The 24,409-nt window shown below is 43.5% G+C and overlaps 2 protein-coding genes across 3 annotated transcripts in view; both read left to right on the top strand.

Moving 5' to 3' along the window:
* The first annotated feature begins 4 nt into the window (after positions 1 to 4).
* Positions 5 to 9,831, top strand: LOC133456279 (specifically androgen-regulated gene protein-like). The gene is made up of 4 exons (XM_061734741.1): positions 5 to 164; positions 6,939 to 7,131; positions 7,276 to 7,438; positions 7,541 to 9,831. The coding sequence occupies exons 2-4, from the start codon at positions 7,063 to 7,065 to the stop codon at positions 9,121 to 9,123; spliced, it is 1,815 nt and encodes a 604-aa protein (XP_061590725.1). The 5' UTR covers positions 5 to 164; positions 6,939 to 7,062; the 3' UTR covers positions 9,124 to 9,831.
* A 10,540-nt stretch (positions 9,832 to 20,371) lies between these two features.
* Positions 20,372 to 24,409, top strand: part of scube3 (signal peptide, CUB domain, EGF-like 3) — a 116,369-nt gene continuing 112,331 nt past the window's right edge. For both annotated transcript variants that reach the window (XM_061735419.1, XM_061735417.1), the window contains exon 1: positions 20,372 to 20,722. In XM_061735419.1, coding sequence (XP_061591403.1) covers positions 20,623 to 20,722 — 100 coding nt within the window. In that variant the 5' untranslated portion in view covers positions 20,372 to 20,622. The remainder of the gene's footprint in view (positions 20,723 to 24,409) is intronic.

Genomic DNA, 24,409 nt, shown 5'->3' with positions numbered 1-24,409 from the left:
TGCCGATCGTCGCGCAGTGTGGCTGCCAGCAGCGATCCGAGCCGTGGCGGGGTGAAGAGGTGACCGTCTGCTATGGACTGACACCTGAAAACAGAGTCTTTTCTGTGTGCGCGTCTGAAAACATCTGGATCATTCAGGACTTCACACTTTCTCTCACATCTCAGGTGAGTTCTCGGGAATTATCCTCCAGATCGACACCTTTTTATGTACTCTGAAGTTTGCTGGTTTAGAGATGTCAAATGTTGCTTATGTATGTATGTATGTATGTATGTATGTATGTATGTATGTATGTATGTATGTATGTATGTATGTATGTACAAATAAAAAGAAGATAATTATAGGGTGCGCAACTGTTTTCAGCTCTTATTGAACATGATTGATCGGTCATAACAGACTTATCCTGTCTGAGCAACTATGAACCAGTTTGAGGACACAAGTCCTTCTTTACACACTCTGGAAGCTTTTACTTTCCGACGTCACGTATTGATCACAAGAGGTTGATCAATGAACATTTTGTGGATTTTGTACACTGAGTCAGACAAAGTGCAAATATTGACCGTTTAAAGCCAACAAAAGTCTTTTCAGAGGGAAGAGCTGGCGAGCTAAACATTAAATAACTATTTCTCTTCCCTCCAGAAGGCTGAGAGTCGTCCAACCTGATGCTGCCCTGAACCTTTGTTTACTGTAAATTATTAAGCCAGCTCAAGCTTGACTGCATGTCCTCACACACTTAACATTTTTTTGGACCCATTTCATACTGACGCCCTGTAATTTGTCACTGTGGACCGTGAAAGATGTTTCCTGTAATATTACAAGCCTGACTCATGAAAACATTTAAGAGCTGGAGCTGACCCTCCCTTGAAGTTAAAGAGCTGTACCTGCTCCGAATGCCTGGTTACCTCAAAGGTATTGGCGGATCGTGTTGTGAAGCTGTGGAAGCAAGCAAAGCCACATTCCTGTCACCATTAAACCTGACTCAGCTGTGGGTGTAGTGCGCTTTGCTACGGCCGCCGTGCAGGTTCATAACATCGATCAGGTTTGATAGGTGTTGGCCTGGATGCTTTGATGAGGTTTGAAAGGTGTTTGCTTGGATGCTTCGATCAGGTTTGATATTGCAGGTGTTGGCCTGGATGCTTCGATCAGGTTTGAGAGGTGTTGGCCTGAATTCCTTGATCCGGTTTGATAGGTGTTGGCCTGGATGCTTCGATCAGGTTTGATAGGTGTTGGCCTGGGTGCCTTGATCAGGTTTGATAGGTGTTGGCCTGGATGCTTTGATGAGGTTTGATAGGTGTTGGCCTGGGTGCCTTGATCAGGTTTGATAGGTGTTGGCCTGGGTGCTTCGATCAGGTTTGATAGGTGTTGGCCTGGGTGCCTTGATCAGGTTTGATAGGTGTTGGCCTGGATGCTTTGATGAGGTTTGATAGGTGTTGGCATCGATGCTTCGATCAGGTTTGATAGGTGTTGGCCTGGATGCTTCGATCAGGTTTGAGAGGTGTTGGCCTGAATTCCTTGATCCGGTTTGATAGGTGTTGGCCTGGATGCTTCAATCAGGTTTGATAGGTGTTGGCCTGGATGCTTCGATCAGGTTTGATAGTTGTTGGCCTGGGTGCCTTGATCAGGTTTGATAGGTGTTGGCATCGATGCTTCAATCAGGTTTGATAGTTGTTGGCCTGGGTGCCTTGATCAGGTTTGATAGGTGTTGGCATCGATGCTTCAATCAGGTTTGATAGGTGTTGGCTTCGATGCTTCGATCAGGTTTGATAGGTGTTTGCCTGGATGCTTTGATGAGGTTTGATAGGTGTTGGCATCGATGCTTTGATGAGGTTTGATAGGTGTTGGCCTCAATGCTTCAATCAGGTTTGATAGGTGTTGGCCTGGATGCTTTGATGAGGTTTGATAGGTGTTGGCCTGGATGCTTCGATCAGGTTTGATAGGTGTTTGCCTGAGTGCCTTGATCAGGACAGTCATTAGCAGCCGCTGACACTTTCACTGGGAGACCAGTACGTGTTTTGTCACCTGGCTTTCGTTTCTAAGTAAACGCCGGGGATCAGGTTTTTCCCCGGCTGTCCGAGTCAAGTCTGGATGCCAGCACGTCCAAAATGCCATCATCTCATTACAGCAGCCCAAATTCCCTCCCTCCAGGGTGGAACAACCTGTTACTTCATTCCTGACTTAATTACTCACATGACTGCTTGCTTTCAGGTTGTTGTTGTTTTTTTTGTAGATTTACTTTAAAAAAAATGGGTCTTCACTTAACCTCAATCATTTTTGATCAACCCTCAAAACCTCTCTCACTACTGTCAGCAGTGACATTCTGGTGGGGAAAACGGAGTCATGTAGTTTTCTCTCCAGGTATTTATTTACTCTAGAAATTCTTGAAAGGCCAAATCTGATCTCCCCGCGTGTAAAGAATTCCTTCCAGTCTTCACCCAGGACACAGGACATGACCCCAGTGTCCTCTGTTGTCTTGACATTATCTTTCATTTTTAAAATATCACTGATCAGATTTGATCTGCCATTGTGAGGCATGCCTGTGGAAACCCTTTTTCCAGGATCCCCCCCCTGGATCCCCCCCCCCTAAAATACTTTAAATGTGAGCCATCTTGTACTGGGAGCTTGTTTGTAGACAGTCTGCGTGTTTTTGTGGCTGGGTTTTAGTTTAGTAGCTCAGTAATGACCTGAAACCGTGATGTGCAGCCTACATGTAGTCTCCCAAAGCTAGTTTTTCATTCAGTTGCCATTATGTGCTTAATCAAATGTTCTCCAAGATAAGACAACAATGAAGTTCAATTTAACTTCACACCTGACTTTGCAGGTGTGCTCAGGTGTGTTCAACAAAACCTGACTGCACGCTTTTCTCTTGTGAAGCAGTAAACCTGCTCTCTCAACCAAACCTAACTACAGTTATTAAAAAGTTGTAGACATCTGCTTCCAGGTTTCCCTATCATGTAATTTCCTGCTCAGTGTGTTTCTACGTCAAATGCCTGGTAATCAGGAAGTTTAAAATCTACATCCCTGTCAGCTTTCTTTTTAAAAATGTCTTGAACCTCTCTGTTTTCAAAGCCCGTACCGTCCTCTTCCCTGACCTGCCGGCAGTTATATGAATATGAAACAAGGAGCAGGGAAGCGCAACAAAACCGCGGAAAACCCTGGTCATCGACACTCTTTCAGCAGTCTACGCATGGTGGAAAACATGTCACGTATGAGCACAAAGAAAGATCTTTTCAGTCTTGATTGCAGGTTCAAAATGAATACCATGTAGAAAAATGCTGTATGCATCACTGAGCACCCTTGAATCATGTGCAAAGTATTTAAAGTATGCAATAAAGCATTGGTCCGTTCTGGAATTACTTAGAAAGCAGTTATTCTGAATGACTTTCTACAAAAAAAGGTGGAATTACCATTTTATTTCTGTAGCCTATATACTGTCTGCAAAATAATAAAATAGAGAAAGAGTAAAGTTTTAACACGCTTTGCTCTGCAACAACACGCATCAGCATCATGTAAATTAATTCAACCATCACTAAGTTTGGTTTTGATTGGTGGAGTGAGAGAAGTCTCTCCTGGTCTTTCAGCTGACATGCAGTCTCATCATCGCTGACTGTGGAAATGTGACGGTTTTCTTCAGGAAGTCACATGTCAACCATCACCTCCTTACACCGCGGTCACTGAGGATCCGTCACAATCTTTCATCCAGGGTCCACCACTGCTTCTGTTTAACCCAGCTCAACGCTGCTCACATAACCACTCTTTACATTTGACTTCTCTATGCATAAAACTCACTTCCCTGCTCTAAGTTCTTATATTCAAGTAACACTGACTCCTGTTTCTGCGTGTTGTTGTTATTGTTTTCAAATGTGCTGCATTTTTTTATTTTCAAGACATGTTGCTTGGGGTGTTCGGTCTTAACACGTTGACGTCTTCCTTGGTCTACTTTGGTTTACTTTGGTCTTCCTTGGTTTACTTTCCCTTTTTACGACCTTTCCCTGTGAATCGCAACTACTCCAAATGTGGAACACAGCAGACTGGAAACAGAACTCTGTTGAACTACCTTAGTTGAGTTTTATGGTCCTTCCCATTGTTACAGCTGACAGCAGTCTTGCTGGGGGCCACGTTTCCTGTAAACCCGCCAGGCGCAGCCGCTTGTTGGGATCCACGGGCGCTTCCGTGTCGGGCTTATTTGAATATTTTGACTGTTGTGGATTTTTGTTTAGGAAATGCAGTTTATGTTTCATAATTTTTCCCTTTAAATCGTTTGACTCCTGTTCCTTTGTGAAATTAAACAAAATCAAAAGGGTTTCAAAGAAAAATGGATTAGAGATTCCCAAATTTCCAAAAGAATGGCGGTTCCTTATTTTTGCCAGAGGTTGTAAACTGTGATGTACCTAACCCTCCCAAGAGTTCAAATATGCCAGTGATTTCCAAGTATGACCGTAAAACTATTGTTTATGCCATTTTTACTATTGAAGAATGCTAAAACAACAATTCTTTATGCAAAATTATAAAACAACCCAATCTTTTAAAAAGCCTTTCAGTCAAATTAAATTTTTTTAATTTCAAATAAATTAATAAATGAAGGAAACTTTTCTACAACCCCATAAATAAAATGAATGAATAAATAAACAGAGATTCTTAAAATTATAATTTACTTTGAGTTTGTAATCATTATGAATACAAGATTCTTTATTTCATTTTATTTTATTTTATTTTGTTTATCTTCATTATTTTAACACATCCCCAAAGCTCTTGGTATGAGGCAGTTATACCTCCTGAGAGCTGGTGCAATCTTTTACTTGTTGATTTGGCCCCGTTAAGACATAAAATATCATGATCTGGACGACAAAACATATTATGTCCAAGTACGCCAGGTCCTAGGAGGTGAATGCTGGAAATAAAAGTAAAAGAAGATCCATCCATCCATCCATCCATCCATCCATCCATCCATCCATCCATCCATCCATCCATCCATCCATCCATCCATCCATCCATCCATCCATCCATCCATCCATCCATCCATCCATCCATCCATCCATTTCTGCTTATTTAAGAAAATCATCATTTTTAAAGTCGTGTCCCTCACAGAAAGTTTGGACGAGACGTGTATATTTTTCTTCTACAGTACCTGATATGATCAGGTATTCAGGGGAGCTGGAGTAGTGTAAACTTCAAACTTTATTTATTTATATAGCACCAACTCATGCAGTGTAAATGCAACTCATGGTGCTTTACATACAAAATAAAATAACAATCAAAAGTACAATTCAAAACATCCCATACGACCCCATCCCCCACCCCCCACGCATACACACACCCTCACTCACACTCATACACATATGCATACACACACACACACACACACACACACACACACACACACACACACACACACACACAGTAAGTGGACTGGTGACATGGCTTAGCACTAACGATCCAGGTGAGGAAAACACTACCTATGGGTGGCCGTCCACACCGAGAGGCTCCACCGGCCATGACCACAAGGAGCATCGCCACAGAGACCCCCCCAACCCGGAGAGACCAGGACAGACCCCACACAGAAGGTGGAGTCCCACCCCCAGCTACCCAGGCCTGAGGGACCCCCATGACGACACCCCCATGGGCGGAGCAGGCACACCTCCATGTGTGGACGACCCCCCTGAGGAAACACTGGAGCTAAAAACTAAAAGATTAAAAGAAAGTAAAAAATGCCTAAAAAGTGTAAAATTTTAGAGAAATCTATACAAAACTTAAGATGAATAATAAATAACATAAAATACAAAGTCACTAAAATGGATTAAAGGTTTAAAGATAATAAAAAAGCTAAAAAAGTAAATACAATAAATACAATAAATAGCTGAAAAGACTAGGTAAATGAGATCAGATAAAAGCCAAGCTAAAAAGGTGTGTCTTGAGCCTCCTTTTAAAAATATCAACGTTCTCTGCGGTCCTGAGGTTCTCTGGCAGGCTGTTCCATAAATAAGGGCCATAGTGGCTGAATGCAGCCTCACCGTGGGTTTTAGTCCCGGTTTGGGTAATGGTTAAAAGGCCGGTGCCAGAGGACCGTAGGTCTGTAAAGGGCCCTAGCAGGGTAATTCTCATCTCCTACCCCAGACGGCACTGCATCGAGAACTGTCCTTCAACAGTAGCTGAAGTCAACACATGGGCAAGCGACTAAAACCTTTGTCAAGAACCACAATGATGAGTTACGTGCACAATTTTCACTTAAAATTTTACAAGCTGTATCCAGAGGCAGCACAGATGTTCCTGGGCTCAGAGGCATTGAAACATCACACAGAAGACGTCGCTGCCATGTGTTTCACACCAAAACCAAAACAAACCCAGAAGCCAGAGTCTGTAACTGCATGGGCTTGTTTCAGGGCCCACGGTAAAGGTCGTTTAAAGTACACTAAAACTAAAACTTCCATGCTGCATCATTTCCAGAGACATCCACCCAATTTTTAACCAGACAAAGAAAGAGAAAGCATTCTGATCACATTACCAAGGTATGGTTGAGGAAGATGAGCCCATGGCCTCTGGACGGACCTGCCTGCTGTCCTGACGTGTACCTGTTCAGAAACCGTGGGGAGTTTTGAAACAATGTACTGTTCTGTACTGTTGAACACCTCGGGACTTATCTGCAGGAAAAATGGGACAAAATATGACCCGAGACGCTTCATCGTTTCATATCCTCAACAGCAGAATGCCTTTAAATGTTAAATGAGAAGGTGTTGCACCATTAATAACACATTAATAAAGTCCCAACTTTTGTTTGGGTTTCACACACCTACTTACATTTTGCCAAATGTTATTCTTTGTAAAAAAATATGTTCAGTAACTTGTCAGAGAATGTAACACCTTGCAGCATGGGAAAAGCACACACCTCACAGAGAAGATCTGTTTCCATTTAGTCGCTCTCATACCTTCTCTCCTTGACCTTTCAGATTCTCCCAAAGACCGACTTTTGGTGAGATTTAAACATCCAGAGAGGACTCTGAAGCCCGAGTCCCACTTCCACCCCCTTTCCTGTGCCATGCCGAAGAGTGGCACGTGCCAGGTGCCGTTACCATGGAGTCCTTGAGCAATATGGAAAGTATCGGGAGCTACGACAGTGTGATCAGCATGAACTCTGGCTTTGTGAGTCTCGTCTTACAACTTCAGCCGTTTATCTGATTGTTGTCAACTCATTTACACACTGCTTCCTATCCTGCCTGAATAGAGGACAGTAATTAAGTTTTTTTCCCTCCATACACATATTTCACTGCTTCATTTTGTGTACAGAGTGACGACAGCATGGAGCACCTGTCTGCGGAGGAGAGAGCATGTCTCATGTATCTGGAGGAAACCATTGAAGCGTTGGAGGTGCAGGAAGACAGCGGCTTGTCCAATGACGAGCCAGACGCTTGGTCGACGGCAGACAATAATGATCAGGGGAAAATTAAAGGTATGCTCTCTGTTTTACACGTTTCATTCGTCTCTCACATGCATTTTTTAGTGTTAACATAGAGGACTGCAGCGCTAACCTAACTGAACTTGTTTATCTTAGGTGTTTCCAACGGGACGTGCGAGTCTGAAAGCAGTGTTGCGGCAGAGTCTGCACCCACAACGACAACCTCCGACGACAAAACTGAGTGTCGTGATCTGAATCAAAGCTCCGAACCACAATCCACTCCTGCGTCACCAGTCAACATGAATGCTCTTAAAACAGGGGATACATCCAACACTGTCCCTGATCCTGAGTCATCGATGAACCCGGCTGAGGGCCTGGCTGAGGGCCTGGCTGAGGGCCTGGCTGAGGGCCTGGCTGAGGGCCTGGCTGAGGGCCTGGCTGAGGGCCTGGCTGAGGGCCTGGCTGAGGGCCTGGCTTCAGCCTCAGACGGCGATTGTGATCCCGAGAGCGTCACGGGTACCAGGCCTTGCCTAGGACAGAGCACCGAAGCCTCGGAGGCGGATCTGGGTATCATCCCTCCTCCGTCAGACTTCATGGATGAACCGGACACTCCCTCACAACCAGAGAGGGAAGAATCTGTCCTTCCACCTGCAGCATTCCCAGCCAAGCCAGAAGCACTTATTGACCCAGAGCAGCCGTGCACAGACGTCTCTGAAGAGAAGACTCCGGTGAACTCCCCTGTAACCGAGGATCCTTCAATCAAGCTTCTGCTCCCTGAAAAGGAAGCTCCTCCTGAGCCCAGGAGCCCCCCCGCTGTCGCCCCGAAGCCCAAGAAGATTCCTTCTAATATTATTTTGAATTCAAAAAAGACGGCAGGAGCGGGCTCTGATGGACACTCGGCTCATTCGGTGTCCACCGGCAGTGACTGGGTCATGCCGGACCCTCAGAGGGTCCGGATGGAGGCGCTGCGGAAGCTTGGACTGCTCAAAAGCAGTGAGGAACATTCCAGCCCTGCCCTGAGCCCCAAACTTTCTTTAAAAACTAGAAAATCGTGGGCAGCTCCATCTCCTCCAATCAGCCCGGCAGCTCCTCATACGCCACCTATGACACCTCCATCTGACGCGGATGTTTACGGCCAAGCGCCCGCCTCCGTCCCCCTCCAGTCTGTGCCGACTGCAGCAGCAGCACCATCTTCTCCAGCTCCTCCCCTGCAGGACCTCGATATCCTACCAGTACCTGCAGCTTTCAGTGACCCCTCTGCAGCTTTCCCGTCAGATAACGAACTACCTGCTGACAAACATATGAAAGAGGCCCCTGCTAATTCCCCTGTACTCAGCACTCCTGCACCGGTCAAGCAGCGACCTCCGCCACAGGCCTTCGCTTTCAAGTCGGGCAGCCTGGAGCGCTCTGGTCCGCGTCTAAGCGCTTATCAGAACTCATCTCAGGCCGATCGGGGATGTGACCAGAGCCTCAGGCAGCTGCGCAACACTCGACCTCGCCCGGCCTCTCTAGGGAGTGGGAAAGAGTTTCTACACGCTGAGGGTGGGCACTTGCAGGCGGGCCACGCCACAGGCCAACCCCCAGACTCTCACAGGCCCGGCCCGACCGCCCTCCATCACTCCAGAGGCTCTGCCAAGCTGCCGCGGTCGCAGGGCATCAGTGTGCTGATCTGCCCCAGCGAGGAGAACGAGGAGAACCGCCGCGAGGCTCTGAAGAAGCTGGGGCTGATCAGAGACTGAGCCGCGGCCCGACGACTACAGACTCCCTCGGATCCTGTAAAGGAGCCGCACACGACAGATTCCCAGCTGACAGAGGAGGACTCTCAGGGAAGCTTTTTATGCTCACGCTTTGTCACTTTCACCCCATTAACTACCACGTGGTCGGAGCGCCGTAGCTGTCACGGTCACGCTCTTATCTACACATTGTGCAGACGTATTTAAAGTGTTTAATTTTGCATTAATCAAGCACTTTTTGGATATTTCCCTGCTACCGCAGCTGTTGACTTTTGTAAATGAAATCCTGTTACTTTCAACGGTCAGTTACGACCTATGCAGTAATTTCAGGAAATAGCATTTTCCACTTCCTCTTCTGCTTTTAGTCATTAGTTTCAGGGATACGTTTGTGTGTCTTGGTCTCTTCATAGTTCTCGTCGGATACATTTAAGTGTTCTTGTTTGTAGCATTTAGAGTTCTTTCAAACCCGGTTTTGTTTGCCCCTCCAGAGTTTTGTGTATTTATTATAAACTGCTCAGCACCTATTTTCTCTGACGTTTGCATCTTTATTAAAGGTTGTTTTTATTTAATGCCTGAAAATTCAAAGAATACGTCTTGCTTTGCAGGAGCATATCTTTCAGTGATAAGGATCTGAAACGCGTCCTTTGCATAGCTAGACATCAAACCCAAACATCAAGACTCACAACTCTGTTCCAATATTGATCGTAAATACGTTTATAGTCTAAATGAGTCTGTGATCTTGCAGGAATCCATCATATTTGCCGGTGTGTGGAACATGCCTTTATCGCTCTGTTTTTAGAGACGCCGTGCCTGTGTGTGGTGTCAAATCACATGCTCATGCACCAATTTTCTGGCTCAGCTTTTGTCTGAAGTGATGGGGAGAGAACTGGTGCAACCTGTTTTTTTGTTTTGTTTTTTCAGCTTTTACATAACAACTCCTCTGTTCACGATTACTTGTTTAAGAGCCAACTGTCTGTCTGGAGGAGTCGAAGCTTTCATTACTGCTGCAGGCTCTTAAAGTTAAATACAAAAGCTATTTGTTCTCATATTAAAATGAAAAGTGAGGCTCAATGACAAAAAGAAATGTGAGAGGGTTTGATGTCTAGATATACACAAACGAGAGGAACATAGAGGTTTATGGTTTCATCTTTATTTTTATTAGAATATCTTTCCCCCTGAACATCATTTGTTTTTTACATGATATTGGAAGACAGCCAAAACCTAAAAGTAAATGTGTTCAAACAGATAGCACTGACTCATGTTCATACACTTACAGCTCACTTTATTTACACCGGGTGTGCCTAATACAGTAAATGTATGCAATTCTGCGTAATTCAGCTTTATCCTGCATTTTTTCCTCTTGCGTGCTGTTTTTATCAAACCCAGGATATTTTCACAGCATGAATTTGCACCTTATTTGCATTATTTTTGCAGCGGATATTTTAATATCCTCTTTTAGTATCAATTTATTTACAAATATCTTTCCTAAAAATGTGAAAGGCACAACCAGAACCTGCCAGTGTGGATTGTAACCAGAGTCAAGTCAAAATGAATTTGAATATTGCTTTGAATAAAAAACACAAGGCGCGTGTGAGCATCAAGTAAACACTGCTTGTTGTAAAGTTGAAGCACCAAACAATTCCAGCAGATAAAGCACCAGCGGTGTGTTTTTATTAGTTTAGCTTATAGCACAAATCCTCTTTCGCAGCAGAGCCGGGAGAAGAGGAAGCAGCTACGAGCTGTCAAAGTAGCACAAGGCAGCTTTGAGCTGCTTTGTGGCATGCTGGTATGCGAGCTGTTTTTCTCTGTGACAGCTGACCTTACTGAGGAGGAGTCAGTGAAAGCACCTGTCACTTTCAATGTTACCTTCATAGGCGTGCTATGAATAACACGCCGTCACATTCTGCATATCTTTGCTAATGTGTCGTGTTCTCAGAGAAAAGCTGGAATCCAACGTCAAGACAAAATGGAAACTGAATAAATGAATAGTGTGCAACAATTCTGCATGATGGCAAGAGAACCAGTGCCTAAAAGCAAGGTGGTTGTTGTTCGTTGTAAAGTTGAGGCACATAAGAGCTCAGGTTATATATAAGATGTATGGTAAGAGAGGAAATGGTATGGGGGAGGCAATCCTCACAGAGCCACAAAAAAGTCAAAAGTATGCAATAAGTAATACTCCAACAATAACAGCGGCCATGTGGTCAACAGATTAAACGCCAGAGCTATTAAATATGACAAAACAGAAACGGATGATTGAGACACGTTGACAGATGAGCTAATTGCAGTGAATCAACTTTTCTTTACTTCCTTAAACCCATCAATCAAACCAACACACATGTTAGTGGACTGGAGGAACCCACAGTACCTGAAGAAAAACCCACACAAGCACCAGGAGAACATGCAAACTGCACACAGAAAGGCCCCCGCAGGGATTTGACCCCGGGACCTCCATGTTGTGAGGTAACAGTCCTCACCACTAAGACACGGGTCAAATATGATCCAGTGCACATTGGATTCGTCTGTTTTCAGTTGGTCTGTATTTGTTTTACGAGAGATGTTGCGGCTTGAAGTGATTGACTTGACTGACACTCTGTAAGATCCACAAGTGTTAGATCTGCATGAAATATTCCTGGATATTTCTCAGATGTTTTGCAGGTGAAATGATGGCGACACTTGAGTCCAGCAGGCGGATTAAAAAGTGGCTGGACTGAACCCAGGGCAGTTTCTAACGTTTTGGTGGCCTTATGTACAATGCTGTTCTGTACAGTACAACTGGGGACTTTAAACACTTTCAGATCATCAGTTGCATAAATCTGAGGAACTTTAGGAAGAAAACAAGAAACAACTTAGATAAGAAACATAAATGTTGCTGAGCTCGAGCCATCACATATTAAGGCCATGGGGGGTATTTAAATGTTCTTTTGTAGGACATGTCACTTTATTTCTCCCCGTTTACTGGATATTGAGTCGGACCTCTTACCTCTCCAGCAGCTACAGAGGCTCTATGCATCTGCACAGCGTGCACATAACACACCTTGACTGCTCTGACAAAACCCAAGGGCCAACCACAGACTCTTGCATACGCTCACGGAGCTACCGGGGAATACAAAAGTTCCAGTAGGGGAAATATATCAGCATTGAAACTGATTTCATCTTAAGAATGCACATGTGTCACGTGTAACATGCTCTTTTATTCATTATTCAAATGCACAGTAACGTTTTATGTGACTCTTGAATAGACAAGCAAACTTTTCTGCAATAAAAGACAAAAAAAAACCCGTCTGTTGCCTGAAGGAGGCCAGTGTGTCAGACTTTGAACCCTCCTCGTCCACTAGAGGGAGGTCTAGGTTCGTGGCACCAGCACCATCTCTGGAACCAGAGACCTCCCCGCTGCTGCAGAGCACTCGCATGTCAAAGAGCATTTAATAAGATGGAAACATTTCACATGTGTTCCCTAAACCCTGGTGAGAACACAATAAGATATACTGAGTCAATATATGTTATTAATTAAATAGGCTATGTAATTAAACCGGCCTGCCATTTTCCAAGGAAGGTAAGTTATGCCATGATTTATTTTTTCTATCTTTGATACTTTCAACAGGAAAGACATGCCTCAGTAATTCATTAAAATAGAATAAGATTCTTATTTTCTCAAGGGAATACAAAATAAAAAAAAGACTGAAAGTAAGACTGCAAACAAGCCTTTACACAGAGGAGAAGCCTCTGCTCGTTAGTACAGCATCACAGCTAACAAGGATCTAAAAGTAGAGCCCAGCTCATCATTATCATGTTGTTAATAATAATAATACTACAATACAATTATGTTTATATGCTTGTTTTTAAAGAGTTCTGTCAAAGTCTTCTCCTCCCACTCGTCTCATAACAGCAGATGTTTCATCAATGAAGATGAGATTAATCTGCCATGGTCTTTTTACACTTTCTAATTCAAAATGAAGCATCAAATTATAATCTTACCAGCACACGCCGAAGCTGAGAAAACAAGGACTCGTTCCCGTTAATTCAGCAGGAAGGACACTTCCATTAAGTCTGTTTGAAGCCCAATCATTTGAAGATGGAATGATCCGGGGAATTTGTTTTCTCACTCAGGAAATTTGTTTCACTAATTAAAATGACATTTTCAGCTGCAGACGCTGGAGACGCCTGAAACTGAATCTGATGCATCGTAGATTCTCTTTACAGTCATTTATCTGTTTGTGTGTGCATGTTTTTTCTTCCTAATCTGATCATGAGGTCAGCCAAGGCCTTGAATCCTCATGACTCTTGTCTCCGTCCTGAGCTGCAGTTTTTATCTCTCCGAACCAAAATAGCATCGTCTTGTCCCTTGAAGAGGAAGTGATTCAGATCAGAGCGCCGGGAGAGAATATGAAAATGTCACTGTGAGGCTTTAGTCATCGGACTTTGACTAACCCCTTGCTCTTAATCATCGCGTGTGCTGAACTTTGAAAGTATTCAGGAGTTTGAATTAGCTCTGATTATTTTTTTATCCCTCCCCCCACTGGTTTCACAGAGATTTAGTTCATTTTGATGTTGCACAAACGTACTGAGCCTCCCAGGTGTCAGTGCAGTTGGAGGAGGTACTGTAGGCGTAGCGCCTGCAATATCTGGCTAGACAGTGAGCTCATGGGACTTCCCCACCATCTTGGCCCCGTTCTGTACTTACCTACTTACAGAAAGTCTGTCTGAAAGAGGACACCTTGACCCTTTCTCCACATAGGAGTGAGTGATTGAGGATTAGTGGAGACAAAGTGGCACGGAGACGCTGCTGAGTGTGCTGGGTTTCGAGCATGCCCAGCCCAGTACTGTGTCATCAAGAGAGTTAACTTAAAATAAATGGGTATTACCTCCGCTCTGTTTGTGTGTGTGTGTGTGTGTCTGCAAATAGACAGTACGCACACTTGTGCAATTTAATAGCTGCGTGATGATGATTGATGCTTTCAGTGGTACAAGGTCTGCATGGGGTTACACTTAGAGCACAATCTGCCATTCTGTTTCATGTGATCTTGACGAATGCGCTTGATCAGAGGCGTTCACACATGCAAACACACGCCTGTCTTCTGCGCAGTATCTGCACCCTCTCTCGCCCCGCTTTTTAAGCCTCTCTGTTTTGTCTATCTCCCCCACTGCAGCAACACAAAAGGCTCAGGTATAATAACTAGAATTGTCACTTGAGAAGGAAACAAGCTCTGCTAACCCAGAAGCTGTCAGCAGGGCAGTGATAACATCCATTAGAAACTCATAACGAGCACAGAGAGGTTATAAAAATGCAGCACATTTTAAAAGCCTCCGCAGCTGAGTTTGTTTGCACGCTTTGTTCCTCCAGAATCTAGAGACATTGTGTTTTCCACGGGCAGGGAATAACTCCTGCAGTTTCCGGGGACGCCCGTGCGTGATAACGCTGCTTCTGCACACCCGATAACTGTATTTCCTCTTTTGCACTCTTTGCTCCCCTGTTAGCTCCAGCGACTGAAGCTGTGGTCAGGAGGCATTCCTGGGGCAAGCCCACAGCCTTCGCTGGGATGACTGTGCTGAAGTGTGGAACTCAGCAAGCCACTCCGCTCCCCTGCGGTGCTGGCATGGTGAGTACCAAGACATCCTGCTGGGCCTGCGGTGGTGTTGGTAACCTCGCATATGAAGGGGGTTAAAAAAAAAAAAAAAAAGAAGAAGAAAAATGAAGAAGGAGAGTAAGCGGAAAAGGCTGTGTGCTCAGTCAGAGCCCCGGCGATTTCACACGAATCCTACAGACAATTGGAGAGCATGAATGACGAACTAGGGGGAAAGTAAATGAGGAGCTGAGGTGAGGTGTCCCCGCGTGTAACCATCTGGAGCAGCACATTAGTGACTCTGCAGGGCTTCTAAATCCACACCTCATTAGCATGCTCTGTAGCACAGCGGTGACTCTGGCAGTCACCTCCCAACATGCATCCATCCATCTCACCGCAGCACTTGTTGTCTGACTTTCATATTTGAGTTGCAACGTCTCATTTTTAGAACAACCGCTTAGCAGATTTATTTGTCTTGGCAACTCATTTTCGTCATTTAAAAGTGACTGTTGTTGCAGATGGTCCAGCTGTGCCAGATGTTAAATGTGGTATACCTCTGACAATCACACATGTTTCATGCACATCCAAAAAAACACCTTTGATATTATTTTCAAATTATATTCATCGTATCGGCTGCTTGCAAAAACCTTCCGCAGCAGGCTCTCGTAAACTAGAAAGACCGTCCACGACTGTGTGAAAGATCCATGCCCCTCTCACTGCCCCACCGCTCCTCAACCACTGTGCCACCAAAAGTCCTTTTGATGGGAATCATAAATTAAACATCACTAGGTTTCCCCTGTGTGTCTGTTGTTGAACAATTGTCTGGGTTTGGTGCACCGTGGGACGCCCGTCGTGCTCTGAAAAGTGTGCTGATCCTCCGTGGTGACTCCTGCTCTAGCTCTGTGGCAACCGTGCGCTCGCGCTCTCCAAGTCCCACTGTGGCTCTGAGCTCATTTGGTTATACAAGTGCTCACAATTATCCTGAGACTTGAACACGGGGAACGTGGGATATTTCCATATCCCCGACGGATGTTATTTTAATTACACTGAACTGCTCGACTTTAGGCTTCGGATTTGCTTTTTTTTCTCCTGAAAAAAAAAAAGAACTAAAAAAAAAACTCTTTCTTCTTGTAGATGCGACGAGGGCTTTCCTGAAGATTTCTCTGTTGTATTGATGCTCCTGTTTACTGAGTCTGGCAGGATCTTGGAAAACACAGAGGAAGCATGTGGGCCTGGACTGAATTATGTTGTCTAATACATCTCTGGGTTGAAGTTAATTATGCTATCACGCATAATCTTTAAAGTACAGGCAATGACAACGTTCCGATAAGGTGCACGATAATAGAAAATAATCGTCCTTCCTCCTTTTCAGCCTTGAGCCATTTTGGATTGTGTGTGTGTGTGTTTATAATTCTCCACACCGTCTTAAAAAAGCAGAGTTGTTATCTCCAATCAGCCTCATTGTGAGGTTCTAATTACATTTGATTGAGGAAAAAAAATTACACATGGGAGCAAGCATGATAATTATAGTGTAGCGTCTGTTTGTATGTTGAAATACAAACAAAAATACATTAACGGCGCAGAATAATTTAGCTGATAATGTGAAAGGAGGTCGCAGGTGTGGAAATGCAGATGATGTTTTGTCCACGGGACGCTTTCTGGAAGCAAATGCTTGACATCTGGCCGCAGGTGAAATGCAGCGCAGCGTCTCAGCGGGTTGTGATCCTGGTAACGTGAGATGGTTCTGCTTTGATTCATCCGACTCCTCCAGGCTCCTTCCTCTCCGGGTCTTAGGGGTAATGGTGTGCACGGAGCATATCATCATCGCTGATTTGAGCGGGCGCCGGATGGGGAGCATCTTTATTGCTCAAATCCGCCTGCAGGACCCTTAATGGGACACACTGGTTTAAACTGGAAAAGGTAAATTCAAGGATTACATTTATTGCTACATGCACTTTGACCTTTATTTGACATCATTGCAGACGACATGAACCAATATGAATGATTTTTTTTTTACATCATGCCATTTGTTGATATAAAATGTCATATTTCTGCCTGCCTGCAAGATACTGTAAAAAAGTTGGAAGAATCAATCACTCTCTCAGTGCCTACGTGGCACTTTGACACTGAGGATACCAAGTGATGGAGAATATTTGTTAGTATGCCTCATCCTTCAGTCTGAAATCCTTCAGACTTAGTATTACTGTTGGTATTTCTCACACAGATTCTGTTATAGACGGGTCAGGACTGAAGCAGGTCAGTTTGAATTCATCTTCTTCTCCTCAGTCATGTCTTTGTAATCTTTGTGATATGTGCAGAATGTGGTTTTGCTGAAAAATGTATGAAATGTCTCTTGAAAAGATGTCATCATCAAAGCGATATATATCTGGGCCTAGAATGGTTATATTCTTTCCTGCATTGATTCTGCCACCACGGAGGATCCTGAACACAGCCCCATGCCACCACAGAACCTGCTTTTGAAGTGGTTGCTCATAAGTCTGGGTGGGCCTCTTTGTTCTGAAGTACGCGGCAGCACCCGTGTCTTCCAAAATAAGATCGGGAACACTGATTGGTCCGACCACGATACATCCGTCTCATTCCTCCAGCGCAGGGATGGACCAGGTTAATAAAGGTAATCTATTTTAAACATCTTAGGTGGCATTTGCGAGTGTCGCTTCCATCGTAGCTCCAGACAAAGGTTTCCCAAAGGAATTCCTCGGGCCATGAGATTATATCAGGTTTTAATGAATGACGGATCTTGATGCTGAAATTCCTCCATATTCCTGGAATCATTGAACGACTTTAAGGGAGGATGTGGCAGTCCTTTCCAGTCTTTCTTTGAGAAACACTGATTTTTTTGTTGTTTTAAAAACACAACATTTAAAAGATTTTCTTACACATTTGTCGAAAACAATAGATCTTTTGCCCATCTGTGTTCCTCCAAAACGTTATGTTCTGTGGACAAGGCTGCTTTTGTACTAAATCATAATTACAATCACCTGAAAACAGAAAGTTATTTAAAGTACTGATTAAAATTACTTTTCTGATATGATAGCTTTGAAGTAGCAACCTCTTTTTTTTATTTAATTTGTAAATGTGTTTCAAGCCTGAAATGCAGCAATTAGGAATAAATGTAAATATAAGAGTCACTTTTTTCTTGTTTCTGTTCTTTCTTTTGTTCGTGTCCCAACGCTTTTCTGTTTGGGGATTTTACAACCTGCTGCACAAATTCATGAGTGCATTTTAATATTGCTGTTATTTGGCACCGTGGCTTAGCTATTCAAACCTCAAACCTCTGAGGGAAATGTAGAAGTTCATCGAAATGTCCTGTGGGGGAAGACTGAGTGCTGACATTGTGTTGGTTTCGGATTTTGGAACCAGATGACAGAAAATATCATCTACATCCAGATTTTTTGTTTTTGGTTACCAGATGATTCACAGAAAGCTCCCACCAAAGTTAAACAACTGCTGATTATTGGTTATTATACCTGCAGACATTATTCATCCTTAACAGCATTTCAAACAGCTGCCGTAAATCAGTTACTCAACATATCATCTTCTCATCAACAAAGGGGGTTTTCTTTCCTTCTTTTTTTTTAATTGAAAAAATGTAATTTCCTCTGCTGTTTCTTTTTAATTCAGGTTACGCTTAGGTTATTCTGCCGGTCCAGTACCAGCAATAATAGAGATAAGACACTGCTTCAGGCCCCCAATTAACCATTGAATGAGGACGGTGTTCAAAGAAATCATAAATGAAAATGTAGGTGCTCATTTTTTTTTTCTGGTTCTCTGCAACATTTTGCAATTTATTATAAAACTCTGCAGGCGAACCTAAAACGCAATCCAGAGTAGGCCACATTTAGTGGACTGACATGATGAAGTTCCACTTGATTAAATGTTTCACTGCAGATGAAGTAGTCCAACCCTGTTACACTGCAAAAACTCTAAATCAAAACAAGAATATTTGTCTTATTTCTAGTTAAAATGTCTCATTTTTAGTCAAAAAATCTCATTACACCTAAAACAAGAGTCATTACCAGTAAAATAACTTGTTATTTGACAATTTTCACTTGTTTCAAGTACATTTTCACTTAAAATAAGTAGAAAAATCTGCCAGTGGGACAAGATTTTCCTTCTCATTACAAGCAAAAAAATCTTGTTCCACTGGCAGATTTTTCTACTTATTTTAAGTGAAAATCTACTTGAAACAGGTGAAAATCGTTGTTTTTTCTAGTGATGAGTCTTGTTTTAAGTGTAATGAGATTTTTTTGACTAAAAATGAGACTGAGTTTTTGCAGTGTAAAGGTGTCAAAAAGTTCTTGTATGTTGCTGACAAATACATTTCATGAACGTTTTCACCAGTAAATCGGTTTTGAACACACATTTTACCTTGTTATTTGTTCTTCCCGAGCTTTACATTGTGCTGGCTAACAACAAAACCAAATCTCCGGGCCATTACCTTTTCCATCAGAGTGGATTCTAAAGCAATCCGCCCTCTTGTCGCTGTTTCCAGCCTCCTTTCCTCCGCACAACCTTGGAATTAACTTATTGTGTGCAGGTGGCAGAAAGAAAGCTCGGCTCACCTTGGCTCGACCAGCACCTGTATGCAGGGGCGTCAATTGGGTATGGCAAGATATGGCAGCCGCCACACCTTGGCTTCAAGGGAAAATGTAAATGTTTGTTTTTTTAAATACATTTATGGAATTACTCTGTGTCTATTTGTATTGATTATTCTATTACTTAATACATATAGAATAACTACAAATGCAAATCAGAACAACATGATCGATTTCACTAGTTATTATACACTGCAAAAACTCAAAATCTTAACAAGAATATTTGTCTTATTTCTAGTTAAAATGTCTAATTTTTAGTCAAAAAAAAATCTCATTACATTTAAGACAAGATTCAAAAACAACTATTTTCACCTGTTTCAAGTAGATTTTCACTTAAAATAAGTGGAAAAATCTGCCAGTGGAACAAGATTTTTTTTGCTTGTAATGAGAAGATAAATCTTGTCCCACTGGCAGATTTTTCTACTTATTTCAAGTGAAAATGTACTTGAAACAGGTGAAAATGGCCAAATAACAAGTTATTTTTCTGGTGATGACTCTTGTTTTAAGTGTAATGAGATTTTTTGACTTAAAATGAGACATTTTAACTAGAAATAAGACAAATATTCCTGCTAAGATTTTGAGTTTTTGCAGTGAGCGAGACTGCATTTGAAAAAGTTCCAATTTTCTTGACCACACAGAAAAGCTACATATCAGACTCCTGTGATGAGTATTTGCTGGACGTGTTGATTGATACTCTAGTTAAGTTATGTGACTCGTAACCTTGCCATACCTTAGCTTTGACTGAATTGACGCCACTGCCTGTATGGCAATTTCTGCACAACCAGAAAGAAGGAAACCGTTAAGGCTGATTTATGGTTCCGCGTTAAATCGACGCAGACCCTACGTCGTGGGCTCTGCGTCGATTTAACGCAGAACCGTAAATCAGCCTTTAGGGAAGAGCAGCAAGGGTCGTCCGGAGCGCTGCGCTCCCTCCTCCCTCCTCCCCCTTCAGACCGCGCCGACGACTCCATCTCTCCCTCTTTCCCTCTCTCTCCCTCTCTTCCCCCACGCTCTCCCTCTCTCTCCCCCTCTCTCTCTCTCTCTCTTTCTTAAATTGACACCGGGTCTGGGCTCGAAACATGACAACAGAAAAGCCTTGCTGCGCTCCGCGCTTTTGGGCTGTTCTCAACCCCGATCACTTGAAACTCAAATAAGCAGCCCTTTCAGAGGAGAAAAAAAGGATCGCACACAGTATCCTGTCAGCGGGGCATTCAAAGGGAATAACAAGAGACTTTTATACCTCACTCACACACACCCTTGCCTTGCCTGCGCGCTGGTGCATCGTAGATGTTAGAAAGTGCTGGTGTCCAACTACAGTCAAAGTGAATATGCTTCTGCACGCTTTGATACGCGCAAGCATTGGATTTGTAGGTCTCTGCTTGGTCGCCTTTGTTCAACAGTCAGCTTCAGGAAGTAAACCCGCTCAAGGTAAGTTTCGACACCCGAAATACCTTTTTTTATTTGAGGCTACTCATACTGGCACGAATTGGTAGATTTTTTTTTTGATTTTTTCTTATTCCAGTATAACAGATTGACCGGGTGGCTCGGGGAAAGCCGGGGATGTCTAAACCAATGAGAATTATAATCACTTAAAAGTTGAATATTTTGAAATGTAATCTGCAGATGTCTGAGACTTTGATCCATCCAGTTATTCCAAGTGTGATTCGACCAGATGCCTTGTGTTGTTTCACTGCCTTATTTTGCAACCATTTAATTGCTTTTCTGTTGTGTCAATAGGCGCAATTGCTTATATTTATGCAGGCTTGCCAAGACAGAAATGAGAGAAAACACAGTGCAGGCTGAAATTAAGTTTCAGTGTGAGTTTGCTGTTCTTGGAAGAAAAGGAAGCTGTCTTTGATCTTCAGACATCATCAGTTGTGAGAACAGTTATGTTTCAGAGCTAACCCTACAGGTAATTGTAGAGAGAGTACCAGGAGGTATTTGTCACAGTCTGGACAAGTATTTGACACCAGTCTGTAAGCCACACACGGAGGAGTCTCTGTCTGTCAGACACTGCAGCTACAGTACTGTCCTGCCAAGCCGACTGCCCTCTCTGCTCTTTCATCTTGTGAGAATTCATTCAGACCAGACAGAGTAAGACCACCTTACAGGAACAAGAAAAGACACAGTGTTGCACACTCAATTTCAGCTGCCTCCCTCCAGGTTTTCATCACTTAATTTTCCCACAATACAAATGCCAAGCCGGAGCTGCCAGAAGTATTTGCATGCGAAGACACATCATGGTTTCTGTGTGAGTGTTGATTGTGGTCGGTGATGTTTTGCACTCACAAAAAGACATCTCTCGGGCGGTCGACGAGGCAAAAAAAAGAGAAAGGGGGTGGGTGACTGTTTTGCATCCTGGGTGGTCTGCCCCCACTTGTGGGAAAACTCAATATTTACATTTTGCAATTAGAACTACTTTTTTCTCACTTTATTTTCCACAACATCGATTACACACTTCCTTGTGCTGTGGAATGCTGCTGTAGGAGAGTGGCTCTGTAATGGCAGGCACCTGTTTGTTGGTCCCTCAGTGAAAGGCGGCGGACCACCCCTTGATCGTTTCTTCCCCGGGTTCCCGGTTATCAGCCGCGCGGCGAGCAGCCCCTGCAGTGACACATTATCCGCGTTCAGCCGTGGAGTTATTTGTGAGCGTCTTTTGTCGCTAAATCAAGACGAATATTGTGTTTTGATGTTGACGGCAACTCTGCGGCGGTGATACAAGCTGGAAATGATCATGAAAGACTGAAAAACAGAGATGAACAATGACTCAGAAAACACACACACACACATGCACACATGCACAATTTGTCTGCTCAATATTTATTTAGCGCAGATGTTGTCTTTTATCAATGTCAGTCTAATCATGGCACCGTGTTCTGGCATCGGCCGTTACTCAAAGAAAAAAGTGAGAAAGGACTGGATTGAGGGAAGGAAGATTTGAGGATGTGGTGGGGAGAAAGGGGAGAGAGTGGGGAGAATCAAGGCCGATTAAATACGCAGAGAGAGACGGTGAGTGAGCAGCTACAAGTGGGGAGCAGGAGAAAATGAAAGAGGGGAGCTGTATACCTCATGGCAAATCACTCCTTGGGACGGAGTCGGGAGCGCTTTGCTAATGCAGCGGCACCAAGGCAACGGTTGGTGTGGGGCTGACATGCTGCTGTGGCTGGCTGTGTTGGTGTAACCTCTGCTCTGGGGCCTGGGGGTCTAAAGACGCGGGGCTGCCCGGGCAGGAAGGAAGGCCACATGCAGGCTCTGACACACTGTGGGAACCGAGGAGCTCCAGCAATATGAGGCCCAAGTGACGGGGAAGGTTACCTTGAGATGCTGAATGAGTCTCCAGTATTGGTGCAGTGGAAGGGAAGAAGAAATCCCCCAGCTCCCGCTCACTCACCCCTCTCCTCTTGCTTTGTTTGCTTTGTCACCGCTTCCTTTCCCTGGCACTTAATGAAGTAGTTGCGCTTTTTTCTTTGTCGACCGCAAGCGACGACTGCATTACACCCGCTGTGTCAGAGCTCCCTGTCAACCAATACGCTAATTGTCTTTTAGCAGAAAGATGAGCGCAGCTCCCTTCTGCCCCCGTCACCCCCTTCGTCAGTCCCGTCTAGACCAGCTATTAGTCTTCCATGAGACGGGATGTTCTGCAGATCAGGAGTTGTCACAGCGAAAGTTGGTGCACCATCCTCAAGACTTTCAGTTCTTGTTTGGTGCGTTTCTGCAAAAACCCTCTAGCGCTGAGATTTGTATAGTTTTGATCATATTTTAGCTGCAGAACTCTGCTGAAACTGAAGTTTAGTCATCTTAATTTTCCTTTGAGGATTAATTGTGTTTCCTGGATTGAACTAAATGTGGTTCATTCATTCGGAGGCATTTTAGGGACAGGGATCATCTAGAGTCTTCCTCGGTTCATCTTCAGCATTTTATTTCTTCTTTTTTCGTGCTTATCAGCATGAGAAGTCTCTTTTTCCGGGTGAACAAAACTTTGCACATTGTAGCCAACATTTGTAATATTTTAACTTTATGACTCACTTGCCCCCTTTTTCATAGTTCTCCACGCACTTCTCCTTGAAGACTTCCTTGGGTTTACACACCTCAGCTTGTCCTGATCCGACCCTTTCAAACACCTTTTCTTCATTTAACTCACGGAGGAAACCGATACCTGGAAACTGTTTATCGTAATGCTTTTTGATTTGTTTCTCTTTCAGCTCATAAACAATCACAGTTAGTGGTATTTTGGCTGAGGACAGTTTTGCCAGGTCTGCCCTGGGATGGATTTCTGTCCCTGATAAGACCATCATGTATCTACTGTATATAGATGCATGGAGCCAGGACTGATTCAACAGTCAAACCTTTTTCTTTTTTTAGTATAATGATTCAGTTTAGTTTGATGTGCTTCGATTCAGTCTGGTCTACTCCTTAACATTTGTTTTAATTTTCTCTCTTATATTCTCAGGTCGTGAATCTTTAGAAGTAAATGAAGTAATAGATACTATAATTACTTCTGACCTAAGAGTGCTGTGGCTAAATTGCGGCTGGCTGCCAATATCCCTGTCTTCATCTTGTGTTAATTGTGCTTCTTCTAATTTTATTAGCATCCTGTGATGCAGCGAGATGCCTGTCCAAGACAATATTCAGGTCTGCTTCACTATAGATGCTTATAATTAATGCTCTACTGAACATTTGTTCTTATATTCTTTTAAAAGCCAATGATTTCTGGCAGTTACATTTGATCATCCAAATTAAACATTTTTATGATAAATCTTTATTTGACACAGGAGTCCGGGCACTGAATGATATAACATCTTTCGACTTTAAACCAAGTACCAGTCCGTTAATCTTTACAACTCTGCAAGTGCTCAAACTACTTTCCTACTGTACGTGACTGTGAGTGACTGCATGCTGTAGACATTTGTGCATTTCTTTCATTTCATTTCAGTTATTTTGAGCTACTATTTCTGCTCAGCCCGCTGGCCTTGAACTTCTCAGTCTGCTGTTCACTAGAAACCAACTCGAAAAGAAGACAAAAGGAAAAAGTCAGAACGACTTGTCAGAGATCGTGGTCCTGTCTCGTGGAAACCTCATCATCGGGCCTTGACAGTTGGACACCGCTTTAGCATG

Source organism: Cololabis saira, chromosome 12, assembly GCF_033807715.1.
Source record: "Cololabis saira isolate AMF1-May2022 chromosome 12, fColSai1.1, whole genome shotgun sequence".
Lineage (NCBI taxonomy): Eukaryota > Metazoa > Chordata > Actinopteri > Beloniformes > Belonidae > Cololabis > Cololabis saira.
The sequence above is the reverse complement of the archived record's forward strand: the minus strand, read 5'-3'. Positions and strand labels throughout refer to the sequence as shown.

Excerpts from the sequence above, each read along its gene's own strand:
- LOC133456279 (XM_061734741.1), top strand. The coding sequence starts at position 7,063 with ATGGAGTCCTTGAGCAATATGGAAAGTATCGGGAGCTACGACAGTGTG. Across the intron at positions 7,132-7,275 it reads TCAGCATGAACTCTGGCTTT|AGTGACGACAGCATGGAGCA; the intron begins GTGAGTCTCGTC and ends TTTTGTGTACAG. Across the intron at positions 7,439-7,540 it reads TGATCAGGGGAAAATTAAAG|GTGTTTCCAACGGGACGTGC; the intron begins GTATGCTCTCTG and ends TGTTTATCTTAG.